The following is a 21,461-nucleotide window of genomic DNA, read 5'->3' on the forward strand; positions in this document are numbered from 1 at the left end:
GCTTAGGATCAACTACAACCCAAGGTCTGTCCTATGTGAGTTGTTTCCAAATCTAGACACCTGAAAACTATAATTGGACAATTGATACGGTTTTTTAAAAAAATTTTCTTTAATGTTTATTTACTCTTGAAAGAGACAGAGACAGAGACAGAGCATGAGCAGGGGAGGAGCAGAGAGAGAGAGGGAGACACAGAATCTGAAGCAGGCTCCATAGATATGAATGAATGTAAAAGCTGGTAGTACCAGTGAGACTCGGTAGGCGCCATAACAGCTTTCCTTCTGTGAGTGTGCAGGGGAGAGAGTGGTTTGTTCCAGTGGGGTGGTGCTCTTGAATTTGGCCTTGTGGGATGGAACGGCCTGCATTGGGATCCCCGGACAGTGGGGAAAGGGCATTTTGGCAGGACTGCTGCGTCAGCCCAGTCATGAAGGCATGAAATGTGGGACACGTTTGGGGGAGAGCAGGCAGGCTGGGATGAGGGGTGCTGGGAAGCTGGCTCATGGCTCCATGGAGCCTGGGTGGGAGGGAACACAGAAAAGGCCAGGAAAGCAGTCAGGATAATCCTGGTGGACAATGAGGAGGAGCTGCCCTGCCCACTGGCCCCTGGCCACCAGGTGGGGAGCAGGGTGCTGCTGGGGTAGGTGCTTTTCTCAGGAAGAACCAGCTGGCCTTGACTGGTTGTGAGGCATGAGGGGCAGGAAGTGGTGCAAGGTGATTTTCAAGGTCCCACCTTCCATAGAGGCCTGTACCGTTTTCTGGGTGTCATGTTCAAGACATTCAACAATCAGTGGGGTTGAGGGTCTGGCCAGTCAGGAGCAATTCTTCCACCTCATGGATGCTAGAGGTCCCTGCTGTAGTCATGCTGTGGGGTGTTGCATGTGGGAGGTCGCAGGGCTACTGGGGAGAGGCTGGGGTGACAGAGAAGTGGAGGCCCTGGGGCAGCAGTTATTTCCCAAACGGATGTAAGAATTTACTTGTGTTAACAAGTAGGTTGAGCTGAATTGCTGCAAATCCGTACTGACCCGCTGTCATCAAGATGGAACTCCAATAAGGAGAAGATGACCTTATTTGTTCTGGAACCACTTGGAATGCACAGGATGTCTGCCTGCTGTTGGTGTGGCTTTGTGCTTGCTAATCTTCCATCTGGAAACTGGGGCGGCATGACGTATGCAGCAGTAATAGCCGAACCCCCGGGGTCCCAGCAGTTGCAACTCTGATGTTCTTTCCTTCTGCACCCAGTTTATTCCTGAGTCTGCTCGCTTCAATGTCTCCACTGGGAACACTCAGGCTGCCTTGGCCACACTGGAGCACATCGCCAAGATGAACCGCTCTGTCATGCCAGAGGGGAGGCTGGTGGAGCCCATCCTGGTAAGTTCCCAGCCGGGAGGTCTCTTTCCCCCACCAGCCACCTCCTCAGGGAAGGGTGGAGGGGAGGGGACCTTCACTCTGGAGCCCTGCCCTGGAGGGAAGAGAAAAGAGCAGAGTAGGCTGGGACTAAATCCAGCTCCACTCAGAGACCAGTGGCCCTGGAAAGTTCCCTGCCTTCGTTTTCCTCATCAATGAAATGGGAATAGTAACATCTACCTTGTGGAGCTAGTCACATGATTTGGCATCATTGTTTATATCGGTGAGAGATTGTTTTATAATTTCGTTTTCTTGTGCTGGCCTTATAAATGATATAAAATGGTATAAATAGTAAGTGGTCTCAAACTTATAAACCTCATTAAATGATTTGTAGTGCTTTTTAATTTATTTTTTATTTTTTAAAATGTTTATTTATTTTTGATAGAGAAGGAGGAGAGGGGCAGAGAGAGAGGGCAGAGAGAATCCCAAGCAGGCTCCACACTGCCAGCACAGAGCTTGACGCGGGGCTTGAACTCATGAACTGTGAGATCGTGACCTGAGCCATTGCCAGGAGTCAGATGCTTAACCAACTGAGCCACCCAGGCACCCCTTTTTAAAATGATTTTTTATTTTTATTATTTTTTTTAACGTTTATTTATTTTTGAGACAGAGAGAGACAGAGCATGAACGGGAGAGGGTCAGAGAGAGAGGGAGACACAGAATCCAAAACAGGCTCCGGGCTCTGAGCCATCAGCACAGAGCCTGACGCAGGGCCCAAACTCAACGAACCGCAAGATCATGACCTGAGCTGAAGTCGGACGCTTAACTGACTGAGCCACCCAGGCACCCCTAAATGATTTTTTAAAACACAGTTTGGCATTTACAGTCTAATGTTTTCAGGACTCTCAAGGTTAATTTGAAATCATTTCTCACACCAGTGCTGACCACCCACCCATAGGCAGGCCAATCATAAGCTCTGGGAAGTTTGACCAATGGCACCTCCCTCAACTGTCCAGCCAACTTGGAGTGCTTGGTGAAACTTGCCTCGAAAGTAGTTTATGCCTAATATTTTTTTTGAGGTGAGGGGTGGGGGATAATGATGGGGTGTTATGGGGAGTTTTTAAAAGTATGATTCAATTTATGTAAAGGTCACAGTCTACTTTTGTTTAAGACTTTTGGTTGAGTCAATTTTGGTAACATATATATTTTAGAAAATTGTCCAGCTCATCTAAGTTTTCAAATTTATTGATGTAAAATCCCACTGTTCCCAGTGTTCTCTGATGAGTTTCAAAAATCTATGTATGTCCCTTCTTTCATTTTAATGCTGTTTATTTGTGGCTTCTCTCTTTTTTCTTGGTCCTCTTACTAGAGGTTTGTATAGTAACTTCAAAGAACAAGGGTTTTTTGTTTTTGGTGTTGTTATTCTCTTTATTGATTTTTTTGGCGGCCTCATTAATTTCTATTCTTTGTTTTCTTCTTTAGCTTTTTATGTTTTTCTAGCTTCTTGAGTTCAGTACTTAGCTCATTTGTTGTCAGTCTTTTTGATTTTTAATGAAGCATTTAGCTACATTTGGCAAGTTTTGTTAGAGAGTAATTTTATTTTTATTTCTATTTCGTAACTGCTATGAACTTCTCTTTAACCAGTGTGTTATCTGTTAACACTCTTTTGTGTTCTTTGTTTCTAATTTAATTGCATTTTGGCCAGAAGATGTTATCAATTGTTTGGAATTTTGGAGACTTTTCTTTTGTTCTCTACATAGTGACTTTTCATTGATGTTCCATGTGTGCCTCAAAAGAGTGTGTATTCTCATTGTATGCATTTTGTTATACGTTGTTAATTGTGTCATATAAATATCTGACACTTGTGCTAGATTTTGCTTAGCTGAGCTAACAGTTTGCCAATAACGTGATGGCTTTGTTCATTTCTCCTTATAAGCCTGACAGTTTACTTCATGTAATTTGAGAATATCTTGGTGCTTCCTAGCATATGATTGACTTAATCTTATGGATAGATTTTATTATGATGTCACTTCTTTATACCACTTTGGGCCTTACATTTTATTTTTGCTCATATTAGTGTATTGAAACTAGCTTTAGGTTAGCATTTTTGCTGATGGATCTTTTTTCCAGACTTCATTTTTAACTTTTCTGTGTTACTTTGCTTTAAAATTGTTTCTTCTAATTATATAGCTGATCTTTTTTTTTTTTTTTTCACTCAATCTGGTATTCTGTGTCTTTTAGCAGTGAATTTGATTCAGTTACATCTATTGTGATTACTCACATATTTGGACTTCTGTCATTTTATTTTATATTTCCTCTTGACCATATATTTCCTTTTCTCCTTTCCTACCTTTTACTAGAGTGATTCAGTTTGATTTTCTCCCACTGTGCTTCCTTCTACTGGCTTATAATTTATTCATTCTATTCCTTTTATTATAGAGGTAGCCCTTAAATATTGAAAATGTGCTCCCACAATACCTATGTTTTTTAGTATCTTTATTTGCCATCTGAACAATACAAGGACCTTGAAAATATTAATTCTGATCTGCCCCAGTCTCATCTTCCAAATTATTTTTGTCTGATGTTTTGGTTTCCTGTTGTTTATAAGTTTTCCTAAATTAGACATTACTTTCTAAGCAGGTATCTATTTAGGTTTATTAATGTTTTTACTACTCTCTTTTTTAGTGGTTTCAGACTTAATTTTTGCACCTACATTCTTGTATCCTTCTTCTTCTTATTTGGTTAATTTGGTTTCATACTTATTATTTAAATGTTGGATCTATCTGGGTTTAACTGAATATGAGAAACATGGTACAGGTCTAGCTTTGTCATATCCAAATGGCTAACCATTTGCACTCATATATTTTTATCAAATAATTCATCCTTTGTATATTTGAATCTATTTTTAAATTCTCTATTGTGTTCTAATGATAGATTTGTAGCTTCAAGTATATATGGGGACTTATTATGTAATAAAGAGGGCATTTCATGTTGTTCGGAAGAGGATAGAGATTAATTGTTGGTCCAATGTGATGCTTTTAATAACAGTATTTTTTTGTATTACTAGGGTAAGTCCCCCTTCTCAAAATTCTTCTTCAGAATTTTCCGAATTATTTTCTGAGTACTATTTTTCTAGAACAGCTTTGAAGTCACTTTATTAAGATCTTCTCCTAATTTCCCTCCAAAATCTAGGAGAGTTTAATTGGGATGGTGTTGGGGCACCTGGGTGGCTCAGTCAGTTAAACGTCTGACTTCAGCTCAGGTCATGATCCCGCAGTTTGTGAGTTCAAGCCCTGTGTCAGACTCTGTGCTGACAGCCCAGAGCCTGGAGCCTGCTTCGGATTCTGTGTCTCCCTCTCTCTCTTTGCCCCTCCCCTCTTCCTGCTCTGTCCCTCGTTCTCTCAAAAATAAATAAACATTTTTTAAAAGTTTAATTGGGATGGTGTTGAAATTATTAGTTAATACGTAAAGAGAATTGATACCTTTATAGTATTAAAAATTCTTGTTTTGATAAAAGTATATGTTCCCACTATTCAAGTCTTTTTATATTCCTCAGCAACATTAAAAAACAAAAAACAAAACAGAAAAGACTCTTACCAGAAGACTGAATTTCCTGAGGGGAAAGTTCTCATATGTTTTTTATCTCTATTCTTTGTTCTCTTTATTTTTATTTTTATTTATTATTTATTTATTTTTTTTTTAGAGAGAGAGAGAGAGTGAGCGCACATGCACACAAGCAAGGGTAAGGCAGAGAAAGTGTGAGAGAGAATCCCAAGCAGGCTCCGTGCTGGGCACAGAGCCTGATGCAGGGCTGGATCTCACAACCCTGAGATCATGACCTGAGCTGAAATCAAGAGTTGGACCCTTAACCAACTGAGCCACCCAGGCACCCTTTTTTCTCTTTACACACACACACACACACACACACACACACACACACACACACACACATTTTTTATTTGATACTTAGAGAAAATCCCTATGAGGTAGGCAAATATTATTACTTTTATTTGTCAAATTAAGAAACTGACCTCAGAAGGGAGACCTGAGTGGCTCAGTTGGTTGGGTGGCTGACTTTGGCTCAGGTAGTGATTTCACAGCTTGTGAGTTCCAGCCCTGTGTCAGGCTCTGTGCTGATGGCTTGGAGCCTGGAGCCTGGAGCCTTCTTCAGATTCTGTGTCTCTCTCTCTGCCCCTCCCTGCTCAAACTCTGTCTCTCTCCCTCTTTCAAAAATAAATAAACTTAAAAAAAAAAAAGAAACTGACCTCAGAAAAGAAAAGTGAAGAATCCAAGATTCTAAGGTGAGCATAGTTGACTCTTGAACAAAACAAGGGTTAGGGGCACTGTGGAGTTAAAAAACTATGGGTAACTTTCGACTCCTCAAAAACTTTACTAATAGCCTGTTATTGACCAGACGCCTTATTGATAACATAACCAGTTGATTAACATAGATTTTGTATGTAATATGTATTATATACTGTGTTCTTTCAATAAAGTAAGCTAGAGAAAAGAAAATGTAATTAAGAAAATCATAAGGAAGAGATGGAGTGCCTGGGTGGCTCAGTTAGTTGAGTGTCCAACTCCTGAATTCCCCTCAGGTCATGATCCCCAGAGTTGTGGGATCGAGCCCCGCATCAGTCTCTGCACTGAGCATGGAACCTGCTTGAAATTCTCTTTTTCCCTCTGCTCTCTCCCCTGCTGTCTCTCTAAAAAAAAAAAAAAAGTCATAAGGAAACATTTATACATACATTTATACACACATTTATAGTACTGTGCTGTATTTATTAAAAACAAATCCACATTTAAGTGGGTCTGTGTGGTTCAGATCCACATTGTTCAAGCGTCAACTGTAATCTTTTTTTTTTTTCCAGGCAAGGCTTTTTAAAAGTTTTAATTCTAGTATAATTAATGTACAGTGTTGTGTTACTTTTAGATATACAATATAGTGACTCAACAATTTTATACATTGCTCGTTTCTCATCATGATAAGTGCACTCTTAATTTCCTTCACCTATTTCACCCATCTCCCCACAAACCTCCCCTCTGGTAACCATCAGTTCTCTATAATAATTAAGAATCCATTATTTTGTCTCTTTTTTTCTTTGTTCATTTGTTTTGTTTCTTAAATGCCACATATGAGTGAAGTCATGTGATACTGTCTTTCTCTGACTTGTTCCTCTATACCCTCTAGATGAACCCATGTCATTGCAAATGGGAAGATTCACTCTTTTTGATGGCTGAGTATTATTCCACTGTACTTATACACCACCTTTTCCTTATCCATTCATCTATGGATGGACACTTGGGTTGCTTCTATAATTTGGCTTTTGTAAACAATGCAACAGTAAACATAAGGGTGCACATATCTTTTCAAATTAGCGTTTTGGTATTCTTTGCGTAAAGACCTAGTGATGTGATTGCTGGATCATGTGGTAATTCTATTTTTAATTTTTTGAGGAATCTTAATACTGTTTTCTATAGTGACTGCACCAGTTTGCATTCCCACTAACAGTGCAAGAGGGTTGGCTTTTCTCCATATTCTCACTAACACTTGTTGTTTCTTGTAGTTTTTAAAAAATGTTTATTTTGAGAGAGAGAGTGAGTGCCTGCACATTTGTGAGTGGGGAAGGGGCAGAGAGATAGGGAGAGAGAGAGAGAGAGAGAGAGAGAGAGAGAGAGAGAGAGAATCCCAAGATACAGAGCTTGATCCAAAGACTGTGAGATCATGACCTGAGCTGAAACCAAGAGTTGGACACTTAACATACTGAGCCACCCAGGCTCACAAGAAACACTCTGTTTCTTGTGTTTTTGATGTTACTCAAAATTAACTATAGTGAGGATATATCTCATTGTGGTTTTGATTTGCATTTCCCTGATGGTGAGTGATGTTGAGCATCTTTTCTTGTGTCTGTTGGCCATCTGGATGTCTTCTTTGAAGAAATGTCTGTTCATGTATTCTGTTGTTTTTTAAATTGGATTTTTTAGGTTTTTTTTTTTTTTTTTTGGTATTGAGTTGCATAAATGGTTTATGTATTTTGGATACTAACACCTTATTGGATATGTCATTTGTGAATATCTTCTCCCATTCAGTAGGTTGTCTTTTAGTTTTGTTGATTGTTTCCTTCGCTGTGCAGATGTTTTGTATTTTGATGAGGTCCCAAAGTTTGTATTTGCTTTTGTTTCCCTTGCCTCAGAAGACATGTCTTGAAAAATGCTGCTATGTCACCATCAGAGAAATTATTGCCTGTGCTCTCTTCTAGGACTTTTATGGTTTCATGTCTCACAGTTAGGTCTTTAATCCATTTTGAGCTTATTTTTGTATATGGTGTAAGAAAGTAGTCCAGTTTCATTGTTTTGTATGTAGCTGTTCATTTTTCCCAGCAGCATTTGTTGAAGAGACTGCCTTTTTCCCATTGCATACTCTTGCCTCCTTTGTTGAAGATTAATTGGAACATACAATTGTGAATTTATTTCTGGGCTCTCTATTCTGTTTCATTGATCTTTGTATCTGTTTTTGTGCTAGCACCATACTGTTTTGATTACTATAGCTTTGTAGAACATCTTGAAATCTGGGATTGTGATGCCTCTGGTTTTGTTCCTCCTTTTCAAGATTGGTTTGACTGTTCAGGAGTTTCTTGTGGTCCCATACAAATTTTAGTATTATTTGTTCTAGTTCTTTGAAAAACGTTGTCGATATTTTGGTAGGGATTGTAGTAAATCTGTAGATTGCTTTTGGTAATATGGACATTTTCACAATATTTTTTCTCCCGATGCATGAGCATGGAATATTTTTCCATTTGTGTGTGTCATCATTTTGAAGCATAAAGTTCAGTGGCATTAAGTACATTCAGGATTTTGTCGTCATCCTGAACAGATACTCTATCAGGTGATAACTCCTCACGCCTATCTACCCCAAACTTCTGGTAACTTCTGCTTTCTGATTCTAGGAATTTGCCTATTCTCTATTTCATATAAAGGGAATTATACAATATTGTGTCTGGCATATTTCACATTGCGGCCTGAAACAGGTGTTCATTAATATTCATCTCGCTGTGGGGTTTCCTTTGACTCATTGTAAGCCTCTGCACAACCAAGAATGATCGGCTGCCAATCCCATTGGTTCTTCTAAAACGGTGGCTTTTACTCTAGTCTCTTTCTTTCACACAGCTACCTCCTTGCCCCATGCTCCGTGATTTCATCTAGCACAACACTGTCAGACAAATTGTCTTTAAATGTCAATACCACCCCTGCTGCTCAGGAGCCTTCAGTGCCTCACACCTCCACCCCTCACAGTCCCTGACTATGAGTGAAGTCCAGAATCCTCATCCCAGCATTTAAGGCTTCCTGTGACCTTTATCAATCAGCCTTTGCATCCTTAGATCCATGGCTAAGCGCAGACTTGAATAGGAGGAGGAAAGACAGAATACAAGGATGCTGGACATATGACAGAGCAAAAGGCATCACCAGAGAGGTGGGGAATGACACAAAGCAGGGACACCAGTGATATGGAGAAAAGTTGTGGGTTCTTACCAGGGCTGGCATGGCGGTTGGAGAGCCTATTCTTTTGTTTTTTACTCTCCCAGCTTTATTGAGATGTAATTGTATAAGCTTAAGGTGCACAGTGTATTGATTTGGTATGCTTATATATCTCAAAATGTTAGCTGCCATAGAGTTAGTGAACACTTCTGTCATATCACGTAATTACCCTTTGTTTTTTTGTGGTAAGAGCATGTAAGAGCTACTCTCTTAACAAGTGTCAAATATATTACACAGTATTGTTACTGTACTAAATTACTAAATTGGAGAGACTCAATTCCCATAACAACTACGCTCCCTCCTCCACCCCTCTCTGGTCTCCATCTTCTCTCCACATTCCATATCCTCCCCACCCCTGCCTCTTACATCCTTCTCCTTTTTCCCTCTTCCTTTTCCTCTTCCTCCTGCTTTCCTTCTCTCGCCTTCAGCGTGCAGCTTCCATCCACATGCCCATCAGAGGTTCTTGTCCATCTCTGCCATTGTCTCTTGTGCGAGGCCCCTGGATACAGAGCTACAAGTCATTGACCCTGCCTTCAAGTCTCTTACACTCTGCTTGGTGAGATGAGGCTCACACAGCAAAGAATCACCCACAGAACAGTCAGATGTTAGAACCAGGTGAGTGGCATAGGCAACATCGTATAGGATTGGAGCAGAGAGGTGACCAGGAGCCAGGGCAGTCGAGCCCCCTTGAGGGGATCGCTGTGGCAAAAGTCAAACCCTGAAAGGAGAGGCAGCCTCAGGGGACGAAAGAGGAGGAATGGTGTGAGTCAAGACCAGAGGCAGGAATGTGCAGTGGATTTGGTCACGCCAGCTGTCGTCAGAATGCCATGTGGAGGAGGCTGGACGAGATGGTATGGGCAGACCAGCCTGTGCAGCTTCACGGCACAGACACAGAGATGAAAAGCTCCGGGCACTGGCTAAGGAAGAGCCACACCACAGATGAGATGAGTGAGTCCACCAATTTGGCTTGTAGTCAAAGGTTCATGGCCAAATAATTTATGTGAATGCAACTTGTAATTCATTATGATTCACTGCAGACTCAGCATTCTGAATCTCTGGTTACACTCGGGAAGTTGAGGGGACCATAGTCACACATAAACTCAAGGGGGCATGTCAGAAAGGTAGATGGGCAAGAGTCAGGACTAGTACTTAGAAGACCTGGATAGCAGGCTGGCTCTGCTGCCCACCAGCTCTGTGACCCGGGGCAAGTCACTTACCCTTTCTGGGCCACATTTTCTGTATTGGAAAAATGGAAGGCTAGGACTAGTTCAGAGGTTTTCCAATGATAAGTAGCCGGAGCCCCAACATGTAAAGCAGATGAAAGAGGACTGTCAGTCGCTCCCCTGTTTCCACAGTGACCTCTAGGAGCTGAGCCTAAAAGTCACTGGAACAGCAGTGTCCCTGGCTGGCTCTTGATCTAGGGGTTGTAAGCTGGAACCCCATGGTGGGCATGGAGATTACTTTTTTAAAAAGTCCCTGGAGCAAGCTCCTTCAAACTGGAACTTTCTGTGATGACAGAATCCAGGATGCCTGGTTTACTGCTGGTCTCGCCAGAGGGGACCTGTAATTTCAGGTCTATTCGTGAGAAAAGAATAGTTGGTTTTCAACAGAGCACGCTTTGAAGCATTCCTAGCTTTATTTATTTATTTTTTTAAATATGAAATTTATTGTCAAATTGGTTTCCATACAACACCCAGTGCTCATCCCAACAGTCACCCTCCTCAATACCCATCACCCACCCTCCCCTGCCTCCCACCCTCCATCAACCCTCAGTTTGTTCTCAGTTTTTAAGAGTCTCTTATGATTTGGCTCCCTCCCTCTCTAACTTTTCTTTCCCTTCCCCTCCCCCATGGGTTTCTGTTAAGTTTCTCAGGATCCACATAGGAGTGAAAACATATGGTATCTTTCTCTGTAAGACTTATTTCACTTAGCATAACACTCTCCTAGCTTTAAATAACAATCTACCACTGCCCAATTATATATAACCCATCTTTGTTTATTTTTATTCAAAATATTTAATTAGCACTGACTATGGATAAGACTTCTGCGAATCACCCTAAAGACACAAAAAGAAATCAGACATTCTATCCTTTTTTGACATGTATGCCAGTTTTTCCTTACACAATTCTCTTGCTATGAAAAATAATGCTATTTTTCATTTCACTATGAAGTTTAAAAGAATCTTCCACCAGGGGTACCTGAGTGGCTCTGCGGGTTTAGTGTTTGACTCTTGGTTTCTGCTCAGGTCATGATCTCAGAGTTTCGTGAGTTCAAGACCCATGTAAGGCTCTGCACTGACAGCATGGAGCCTGCTTGGGATTCTCTCTTTCTCTCTCTCTCTCTCTGCCCCTCTCCTGCTCGCTCTCCACTCTCTCAAAATAAACAAACATATAAAAAAAGAATCTCCAATCAGCTTTACAATTATACTTTTCATGTATCCTATTTTCCATGCTCAGCTCCACCATTCACCGGCACTGGTGAGAAGAGGAAGAGAAAAAGGGTTAGAGTCTTCAATTCAATGGGTTGGTCCTTGCCAGTGACAATAAAAAGCACGCAGAGGTGCCTGGGTGGCTCAGTTCACTAAGTGTCTGACTTCAGCTTGGGTCACGATCTCACCATTCATGAGTTTGAGCCCCACAGCAGGCTCTGTGCTGACAGCTCAGAGCGTGGAGCCTGCTTTGGATTCTATGTCTCCCTCTCTCTCTACCCCTCCCCACTGTGCTCTGTTGCTCTCTCTCTCTCTCAAAAATAAATAAACATTTGTAGAAGTTCAAAAAGAACTTAAAAAAAGCATGCAAAGACTGGCTGAGATGAACGTGCAGAAGCAATGATCTGTGGGCCTGGTGAGTGCACTCCTGGGGGTTGAGTGGTTCTCTCGCTCCACCACATTCCCAAGCTGTTCTTATTTTCTGTTCTCCAAAATGCTAGAGAAAGCTTTGCCAGTCCTTAAGCCACTAAATCTAATCTCCCTATCCCTTTTCACTACCCCAGGAAAAAAGAGGAAGATTTGCAGACCTATTGGATGCTAAATATTTACGGACTACATTACAGATCTGGGTCATATGGTAAGAGTGTAATTATTTCAAAATGACTTCTCAATAAACACAAAGCTGACTTAAGTAAATCCACTCTGTGCCACTGGACAGAAAAACCACAGGCTGACTCCAGCAATGTCTTATCTTTCCACCACCACCACCACCAACAAACCAATAAGTAAATGAACCAATTTTTTTTTAAAGGAGAAAGAAATTGTCCATGACCAGTGTTTTATTTTTCATATGAGCTCACGTTCTAAACTTTTGTAGTCTGGGTTTTTTCCTCACCACGTGATGGAAAGGGATCCTTTGGAGTCACCAATAATCAAATTCAATGGAATAGGCTATGGCAGTTTTCTTTGTACTTCACATCTCTGTAGCCATAACCTTGGGTCCAGAAAGATTTTCTAAACAAGATACAAAAAGTGCTACTACATTAACTTAGAAGCTCTGTGCCATGAGATATGAACAATCTGAAAAGTAGGTCACCAACTGGGTGAAAAAATTTCTAAAATATGTACCAAATAAATCCATATACATATTATAAATATCTCAAAAATTACAAGACTGGACAAGAAAAAGATATACAACCCAGTAGAGAAATGTTACCCTCTATCTCAACAAGAGACTTGAATAGGCATTTGACCAAAATTGTATTAAATAAACATATGAAAATATGCTCAACCTGAAAGTCACCAGGGAAATGCAAATTAAAACCAATGACACTGTTACATATCCACTGGAATGGCTAAAATTGAACAGATTGACTACACCAAGTGTTAGGAAGAATATAAAGTGGAGTCACACGCTGTTGACTGAAGTTCAAGTTAAAACCACTTTGGGCAACCATCTAGAGGTATTTATCACAGTTGAAAATATGCACAGCCTACAGCTCGGTAAGTCCACGCATATGTTTCCACCTAGCGGAAATGCATACATATGTTTACCACAATATATTTTTACATGAATGTCCATAGCATTATTTTATTTGTCACAGCCCCAAACTCTAAACAGCCCACAATCCCATTAACAATATAATGGATAAATAGTGTTACATTCATAAACTGGAAAACTATGCAGTAATGGAAAGGAGATAACTAGTTATCTCCATTCAACATCGCTGAATCTTACAAATGTCATAACGAGCAAAAGAAGCCAGACACACAGGTACGTATTATGCAATTCCATTTATATAAATAGAGAAAGCAGACAAAACTAATCTATAGTGTTTCAATCCAGAAAAGTGGTTGTCTGTCTATCTGCTTTTCCTGGATGTAATAATTATTAATAGGTTCGTATGTCACCTCCTAAGATGTTAAGTTTTAAAATATTCTTAATATTTGGAAATTGAACTTACGTGTCTTTTCTCTGACTAATTTCGCTTAGCACAATACCCTCTAGTTCAATCCATGTTGTTGCAAATGGCAAATGGCAAGATTTCATTCTTTTCGATTGTTGAGTAATATTCCAGTGTGTGTGTGTGTGTGTGTGTGTGTGTGTGTGTGTGTGTGTGTGTGTATGACATCTTTATTCATCCGTTGATGAACATTTGGGCTCTTTCCATACTTTAGCTATTGTTGATAGCACTGCTATAAACATTAGAGTGTGTGTGCCCCTTTGAAACAGCACACCTGTATCATTTGGATAAATACCCAGTAGTGCAATTCCTGGGTCACAGGGTAGTTCTATTTTTAATTTTTTGAGGAACCTCCATACTGTTTTCCAGAGTGGCTGTACCAGTTTGCATTCCCACCAGCAGTGTAAAAGGGTTCCTATTTTTCTGCATCTTCGCCAATATCTCTTGCTGCCTGAGTTGTTAATTTTAGCCATTCTGACTGGTGTGAGGTGGTATTGCATTGTGGTTTTTATTTTATTTCCCTGATAATGAGTGATGTTGAGCATTTTTTCATGTGTCTATTTGCCATCTGGATGTCTTCTTTGGAAAATGTCTATTGATGTCTTTTGCCTATTTCTTCACTGGATTGTTTGTGTTTTGGGTGTTGAGTTTGATAAGCTCTTTATAGATTTTGGATACTAACCCTTTATCTAATATACCATTTGCAAATATCTTCTCCTAGTCTGTTGGTTGCCTTTTAGTTTTACTGATTGTTTCCTTCACTGTACAGAGCTTTTTATCTTGATGAAGTCTCTATAGCTTATTTTTGCTTTTGTTTCCCTTGCCTCTGAAGACATGTTGAGTAAGAAGTTGCTGCGGCTGAGGTCAAAATTGCTGTGGCTGAAGCCTGCTTTCTCCTCTAGGATATTGATGGCTTCCCATCTTACAGTTAGGTCTTTCATCTGTTTTGAGTTTATTTTTGTGTGTGGTGTAAGAAAGTGGTCCATGTTCAATCTTCTGCATGTCACTGTCCAATTTTCCCAGCCTCATTTGCTGAAGAGACTGTCTTTATTCCGTTGGATATTCTTTCCTGCTTTGTCAAAGATTAGTTGGCCATATGTTTGTGGGTCCATTTCTGGGTTCTCTATTCTGTTCCATTGGTCTGAGTGTCTGTTTTTGTTCCAGTACCATACTGCCTTGATGATTACAGCTTTCTTTCTTTCTTTTTTTTTTTTAACGTTTATTTATTTTTGAGACAGAGAGAGGACAGAGTATGAACGGGGGAGGGTCAGAGAGAGGGAGACACAGAATCGGAAGCAGGCTCCAGGCTCTGAGCCGTCAGCACAGAGCCCGACGCGGGGCTTGAACCCACAGACCGCGAGATCATGACCTGAGCCGAAGTCGGCCGCTTAACCGACTGAGACACCCAGGCGCCCCGATGATTACAGCTTTCTAATACATCTTAAAGTCTGGAATTGTGATGCCTCCAGTTTCAGTTTTCTTTTTCTGGATTGCTTTGGCTATTTGGGATCTTTTCTGGTTCCATGCAAATTTTGGACTTGTTTGTTCTAGTACTGTGAAAGATGATGGTGTTATTTTGATAGGATTGCATTGAATATGTAGATTGCTTTGGGTGGTATCAACATTTTAACAACATTTGTTCTTCTAATCCATGAGCACGGAATGTTTTCCATTTTTTTGTGTGTCTTCTTCAATTTCTTTCATAAGCTTTCTATAGTTTTCAGTGTATAGATTTTTCACCTCTTTGGTTAGGTTTGTTCCTAGGTATTTTATTGGTTTTGGTGCAATTGTAAATGGGATCGATTCCTTGATTTCCCTTTCTTCTACATTATGGGTGCATAGAAATGCAACTGATTTCTGTGCATTGATTTTTATATCCTTCAACTTTGCTGAATTCATAGATCAGTTCTAGCAGTTTTATTGTGGAATCTTTTGTTTTCCATATAGAGCATCATGTTGTCTGCAAAGACTAAAAGTTTGACATCCTCCTTGGCTGATTTGGATGCCTTTTATTCCTTTGTGTTGTCTGATTGCTGAGGCTAAGACTTCCAATACTATGTTGAATAACAGTGGTGAGAGTAGACATCCCTGTCGTGATCCTGACCATAGTGGAAAAGCTCTCAGTTTTTCCCCATTGAGGATGATATTAGCAGTGGATCTTTCGTATATGACTTTTATGATCTTGAGGAATGTTCCTTATATCCCTACTTTCTTGAGGGTTTTTAATCAAGAAAGGATGCTGTATTTTGTCAAATGCTTTCTCTGCATCTATTGAGAGGATCATGTGGTTCTGGCCCTTTCTTTTATTAATGTGATGTATCACGTTGATTGATTTGTGGATAGTGAACCAGCTCTGCCTCCCAGGTATAAATCCCACTTAGAATAGTGAATAATGCTTTTAATGTATTGTTGGATCAGGTTGGCTGGTATCTTGTTGAGGATTTTTGCATCCATGTTCATCAGAGAAATTGGTCTGTAGTTCTTTATAGTGGGGTCTTTGTCTGGTTTTGGAATCAAGGTAATGCTGGCCTCATAGAATGAGTTTGGAAGTTTTCCTTCCATTTCTATTTTTGGGAACAACTTGAAAAGAATAGGTGTTAACTCTTCTTTAAATATTTGATAGAATTCCCCTGGAAGGCCATCCAGCCCCAGACTCTTGTTTTTTGGGGAGATTTTGAATTACTAATTCAGTTTCTTTAGTGGTTATGGGTCTGTTCAAATTTTCTATTTCTTCCTATTTCAGTTTTGGTAGTTTATATGTTTCTAGATATTTATGCATTTTTTCCATGGTTGCCTAGTTTATTGGCATATAGTTGCTCATGATATTCTCTTATTATTGTTTGTATTTCTGTAGTGTTGATTGTGAGCTTTCCTCTTTCATTCTTGATTTTATTTATTTGGGTCCTTTCCTTTTTCTTTTTGATCACACTGGCTAGGGGTTTATCAATTTTGTTAATTCTTTCAAAGAACCAGCTCCTAGTTTCATTGATCTGTTCTACTTGTTTTTTGGTTTCCATAGCATTGATTTCCTTGCTATTCTTTATTATTCCCTGTCTCCTCTGGTTTTGGGTTTTATTTGCTGTTCTTTTGCCAGTTTTTAAGGTATAAGATTAGGTTGGGCATCCGAGACCTTTCTTCCTTCCTTCGGAAGGCCAGGATTGCTATATACTTCCCTCTTATGACCGCCTTTGCTGTGTTCCAGAGGTTTTTGACTGTAGTAGTATCATTTTCATTGGCTTCCATGTGCTTTTTAATTTCCTATTTAACTTCTTGGTTAGACCATTCATTCTTTAGTAGGATGTTCTCTAATCTCCAAGTATTTGTTGTCTTTCCAAATTTTTTCTTGTGGTTGATTTTGAGTTTCATAGCATTGTGGTCTGAAAATATGTACAGTGTGATCTCAATCTTTTTGTACTTATTGAGGGCTGATTTGTGTTCCAGTATGTGATCTATTCTGGAGAATGTTCCATGTGCACTTGAGAAGAATGTATATTCAGCTGCTTTAGGATGAAATGTTCTGAATATATCTGTTAAGACCACCTGGTCCAGTGTGTCATTCAAAGCCATTGTTTCTTGTTGATTTTCTGCTTAGATGATCTGTCCATTGCTGTAAGTGGCGAGTTGAAGTCCCCTACTATTATGGTATTGTTGCCAATTCTTTATATTTGTAAATAATTGATTTCTGTTTTTGGGTGTTTTACATTGGGGGCATAAATATTTACAATTTTTAGATCTTCTTGGTGGATAGACCCCTTAATTATGAAATAATGTCCTTCGTCTCTTGTTACAGTCTTTATTTTAAAATATAAATTGTCTGATATAAGTGTGGCTACTCTGGCTTTCTTTTGGTGACCATTAGCATAATAGCTATTTCTCCATACCCTTACTTTCGGTATGAAGGCATCTTTAGGTCTAAAATGGGTCTCTTGTAAACAAGATATAGATGGATCTTGTTTTCTTATTGATTCTGTTACCTTATGTCTTTTGATTGGAGCATTTAGTCCATTGACATTTAGAATGAGTACTGAAAGATATGAATTTATTGCCATTGTGTTGACTGTAGAGTTGGAGTTTCTGGTCATGTTCTCTGGTCCTTTCTAGTCTTTGTTGCTTTTGGTCTTTTTTGTTTCACTTCATCTTTTCTCCTCTCAAAGAGTTCTCCTTAAAATTTCTTGGAGTGCTGGTGTAGTGGTCATGGACTCCTTTAGTTTTTATTTATGTGGGAAATTATGCCTCTATTTTGAATGACAGCCTTGCTGGATAAATAACTGCAGTGCAACTGCAACACTGCAGAGACCCAGAGACCCAGAGACTTTTCTGCACCCGAAAAAATTTGCATGACTGTGTAGCATCAGTGGTTCAGGGACTATGGCAAATCACAGCACACAACTGGCACCAGGTTTCACCACATTCTGTTGTCCTTGTTCCAACACCAGCAAAAGTGGCTGTTCTCCAGGGTCCACTAGGATCTTTTCCTGTGGGGAGGCTGCACATCCTCTACCAAATGTCCTCTCAGCAGGGGAACTGCCTCTCCCTGTGTGGCCCAAGGACCCTTTGGACCTTGCTACCAGTTCCTGGGGATTTGCCCTTCCCATCAGAGCACCGCCACGTATTGGGCTGAGGACTTTCCAGTGCTGCTCTGCCCTATTTATAGAGTCCTAATGGTATTGAAACCCTCTCCTTTCTCCTTTATCCCTTTCTTGTTCAGACCCTTCTGGGTGTTTCCACTCTTTCTTTTTCTCTCCATCTGCTTTTTGGGGGGAGTGCTTTTCCTATACCTCCCCGCATCTCTGTACTCTCTCCACAAACTAAATCAGCTCCCAACCCTCCATGGCTTCTTTCTTCCCCCAGTTCACCTCTCTGCACTGTGTATCTGCCAAATTCTGTGGCCCAAGTTATGCAGATTGTTGTGTTAATCCCCAGATCAATTTTCTAGGTGTGCAAAATGGTTTGTTGCTGATCTAGTTGCATTTCAGGGACAAGAGAAGCAGAGAACTTCCATGCTGCTCTGCCATCTTGGCCCTGCCCCCTCCCCCAATTAGATGCTTTAAAAATCACAAATGCCTGCTTTGTAATTCTAAGAAAAGGAATTGTTTTGAAATTTTCTGGAAAACCCTACGTATTCTTAAGGAGAATGAAACAAAAACAAAATGAAACAAAGTACGTAGAGTATGACATCAAAATGGAAGACTCCAGTCACTTGGGTTTTTAAGAATAGAGTGATTTTTCCAGTTGGAATCAAAGATGGAGCAGAGAAGAAAGCAAGAGGTGAGGTGGGTGATTCCAGGGCCTGAGAAGGAATGGGTCCACACTCACTGACTGAAGACAAGCAATGAAGGAAGCCTGCAGAAGCTGAGAGCAACTGGTCAATAGCAGCAAAGGAGGGGCACCTGGGTGGCTCAGTCAGTTAAGTGTCCAACTTCAGCTCAGGTCATGATCTCACAGTTCATCAATTTGAGCCCCACATGGGTTTCTGTGCTGACAGCTCAGAGCATGGAGCCTGCTTTGGATTCTGTGTCTCCCTCTCTCTCTCTACCCCTTCCCCGTTCATGCTCTCTCTCTCTCTCTCTCTCTCTCTCTGTCTGTCTCAAAAATAAATAAACATTTAAAAAGAATAAAAACAAATAGCAGCAAGCAAGTGGAGAGGAGTTTTCCAGCCCCATGGAGAAAATTCTGCCTAGAATCTGGAAAGATTCTTCCCCCCACACCTAGAAAGGAATGCAGCCCTGCCTACACTTTGATTTCTGTCTCCTGAGGCTCTGAGCAGAGAAATCAGTCAGACCCATACAACTTCTGGCTTACAGGACTGATGGAATAAATGTGTGTTGTTTTAAACAAGCAGTTTTGTGCTTCAAACTCCCTCACTGACTGTGGGGTCCTCCGGGATCTGGTTCTAGGCTGTGTTTGCAAATCCATTTCCCACTCCAGTTCCCCTGCACACTTCCCCCAGGCTCCATGAGATAGGTGAGACTTGCCTTCCATGCCCTTCCCACCCAGTGCCTCCTGTCCTGACTGCTAGAAGAGGGCAGGGGTGGGGGGCTTCTATCCCCTTCTCTCTACTTCTGGTGGCACTGCCCCTCCTTCAGGCTGGTGGCAGCCATTCTAATGACTGGCTTCTCTCACTTCCAGGCTGGGAATTTCTTTCGCCTACTATGGAGTCATTCTGGCCAGTGCTGAGCTGCTGGAGCGGGACTTGGTCTGTGGCTCGCGGTCTGAGTCTGAGGTGGTGGTGACTGTGGGGGACACAGAAGGGAGCCAGAGTCCCTGCCACTGCCACATGTTTGCCCCCTCTGACTACCAGACCATGATTATCAGCACCATTGGGGAAATTGCTCGTAAGTGTCTACCTCTGTGTATTGGGTCCCTCTCTGTGGCTCCTGCCTGGTAGAGCTGAACAAGCCCCCACATCTTGCTGACATGTCTCCAGTGCAGATTGGTATAGGGAGAAGTCTGGAGGAGTAGAGCTTTGAATTACTGTATTATATCAATTCTAGGATGCGTGTTTTCCTCCATGTTTTGACATCTCTGAAAGTGAGATGTGTCTTACAGTGGCATGTTAGATTTCAATTTGCAGCACTGGTTTTGTTTCAGTAGACATAAAATAATGGTACTTAAAAACCAACAGAACCTTGAATTTGATGAAAAACAGTATAAACCATTTAAAATATAGATCTAGCAGGGTTTCAATTAGTGATTGACCTACATGTTATAATAAGAATCTTGGGCATAAAATATCCTTTATATATATGCCATTGCTTTTCATTCTTGGACCTATGAGGAAAAAACATATTGAAGGGGAATCCTGAGTTTGATGATCATGTTACTGGGTTTTGGCTGGAACACACATGAGGTTTGGATGAAGTTGCCTTTTTCTTAAATGACAGTGAGGAATCCTTGCCAATGTTGGTAAATGCATCTTGCTTTCAAGATTTCAGAAGTTGTTATTGTCATTTGCTTTCTAGTGAATCCTTTCAATATCCTGGGCATTAATTTCCTGGGAAGACGGCTGAGTCTTTCTATCACCATGGGATGTACAGCCTTATTCTTCCTTCTTCTCAACATTTGCACATCAAGGTATTTTCTCTCTGGTTGCTTCAGAACAATCTAGTTTTGTGCCGTGGTTTTAAGTTGGAGTTTCTTGACCCATAGTGTTCATTGGGGGAAAGAACCTTTCATGAGCAGAGTAGTGAATAGGCTGCTGGTCTTACTGGAATGGCCTTTCTGTTCCATGCCACCCCCACTTCCCTCTTCCATAGACCCAGCCCTCTATCAGCTATTCCAGGGTATAGGTGCTAGTGCTGGTGCAATCATTGCACCCACCAGGATACTTAGGATCTTTATGCAAAGCTTCCTGGAATCTCAGGACTGTAATTGTTTACCAAATTTCCTGGACCATTATTAAGATAGTTCAGGGAAACAGGTAATATACCTGTGGCATAAAAATTTATTTCACTATTAATTTGCAATCCTTAAATGTCCTCAATTATAGTATGTATCGTTCTGTGAACTGCATTGGTTTTGGAGGGTGGTGGCAGAAGATGTGCTAATCTGGGTTTGGGGGGCAAGCTGGAATTGCCCACTTTGGGGAGGGGGGACAGGAAGTTGGGTTAAAGGTTGGAGTCAGGCATTTACTTGAGGACCCCACAATCAGGCCAGTTGAGAAGCAGCACCTCCTGGGACTTGGTTATCTGTAGGCGTGTGTTAACACCTGTAATGCTCAGTTATGTAATGTGAGCACTTGTCAGGGCCATGGAAGGCCCTCCATACTGCCTTTCCTAACTTCTCTGGCATCTTGTTTCCTAGTGCTGGCCTGATTGGCTTCCTGTTCATGCTGAGGGCTTTGGTGGCAGCCAACTTCAACACCATCTATATTTACACTGCTGAGGTCAGTTGTTGGGAGGGGCTTGGGTACACCAAGGCATGCAAGGTGAGCTACTCAGGGTCTCTGTCCACAGACAATGCATCCTAGCTTCTTTTGACTTTGAATGATTTTCTAAAAATACCTCCTAAAAATGATAGCAGGAGGTTTATTTGATAGCTTCCTCTGATCCATAAAGTCTAGTGCAAGCCAGTCTCTAAGAAGAAATTTAAGACCTGCCTTTCTTGTGACACATGTAAAAAACAACTTATTGTCCTAGCACTATGCTATTTTTCATCCATCTGTTACTTGCAACATGTAGCTTAAGTTTGA

The 21,461-nt window shown here is 40.8% G+C and overlaps 1 protein-coding gene across 2 annotated transcripts in view; it reads left to right on the plus strand.

Annotated features, from left to right (window-relative positions):
- The window catches only part of SVOPL (SVOP like), a 65,846-nt gene that overhangs the window by 21,404 nt on the left and 22,981 nt on the right, over positions 1-21,461 (plus strand). For both annotated transcript variants that reach the window (XM_058724144.1, XM_058724145.1), the window contains exons 8-12: positions 1,238-1,366; positions 11,870-11,943; positions 19,400-19,605; positions 20,233-20,344; positions 21,074-21,155. In XM_058724144.1, coding sequence (XP_058580127.1) covers positions 1,238-1,366; positions 11,870-11,943; positions 19,400-19,605; positions 20,233-20,344; positions 21,074-21,155 — 603 coding nt within the window. The remainder of the gene's footprint in view (positions 1-1,237; positions 1,367-11,869; positions 11,944-19,399; positions 19,606-20,232; positions 20,345-21,073; positions 21,156-21,461) is intronic.

This window comes from Neofelis nebulosa, chromosome 4 (genome assembly GCF_028018385.1).
Source record: "Neofelis nebulosa isolate mNeoNeb1 chromosome 4, mNeoNeb1.pri, whole genome shotgun sequence".
Lineage (NCBI taxonomy): Eukaryota > Metazoa > Chordata > Mammalia > Carnivora > Felidae > Neofelis > Neofelis nebulosa.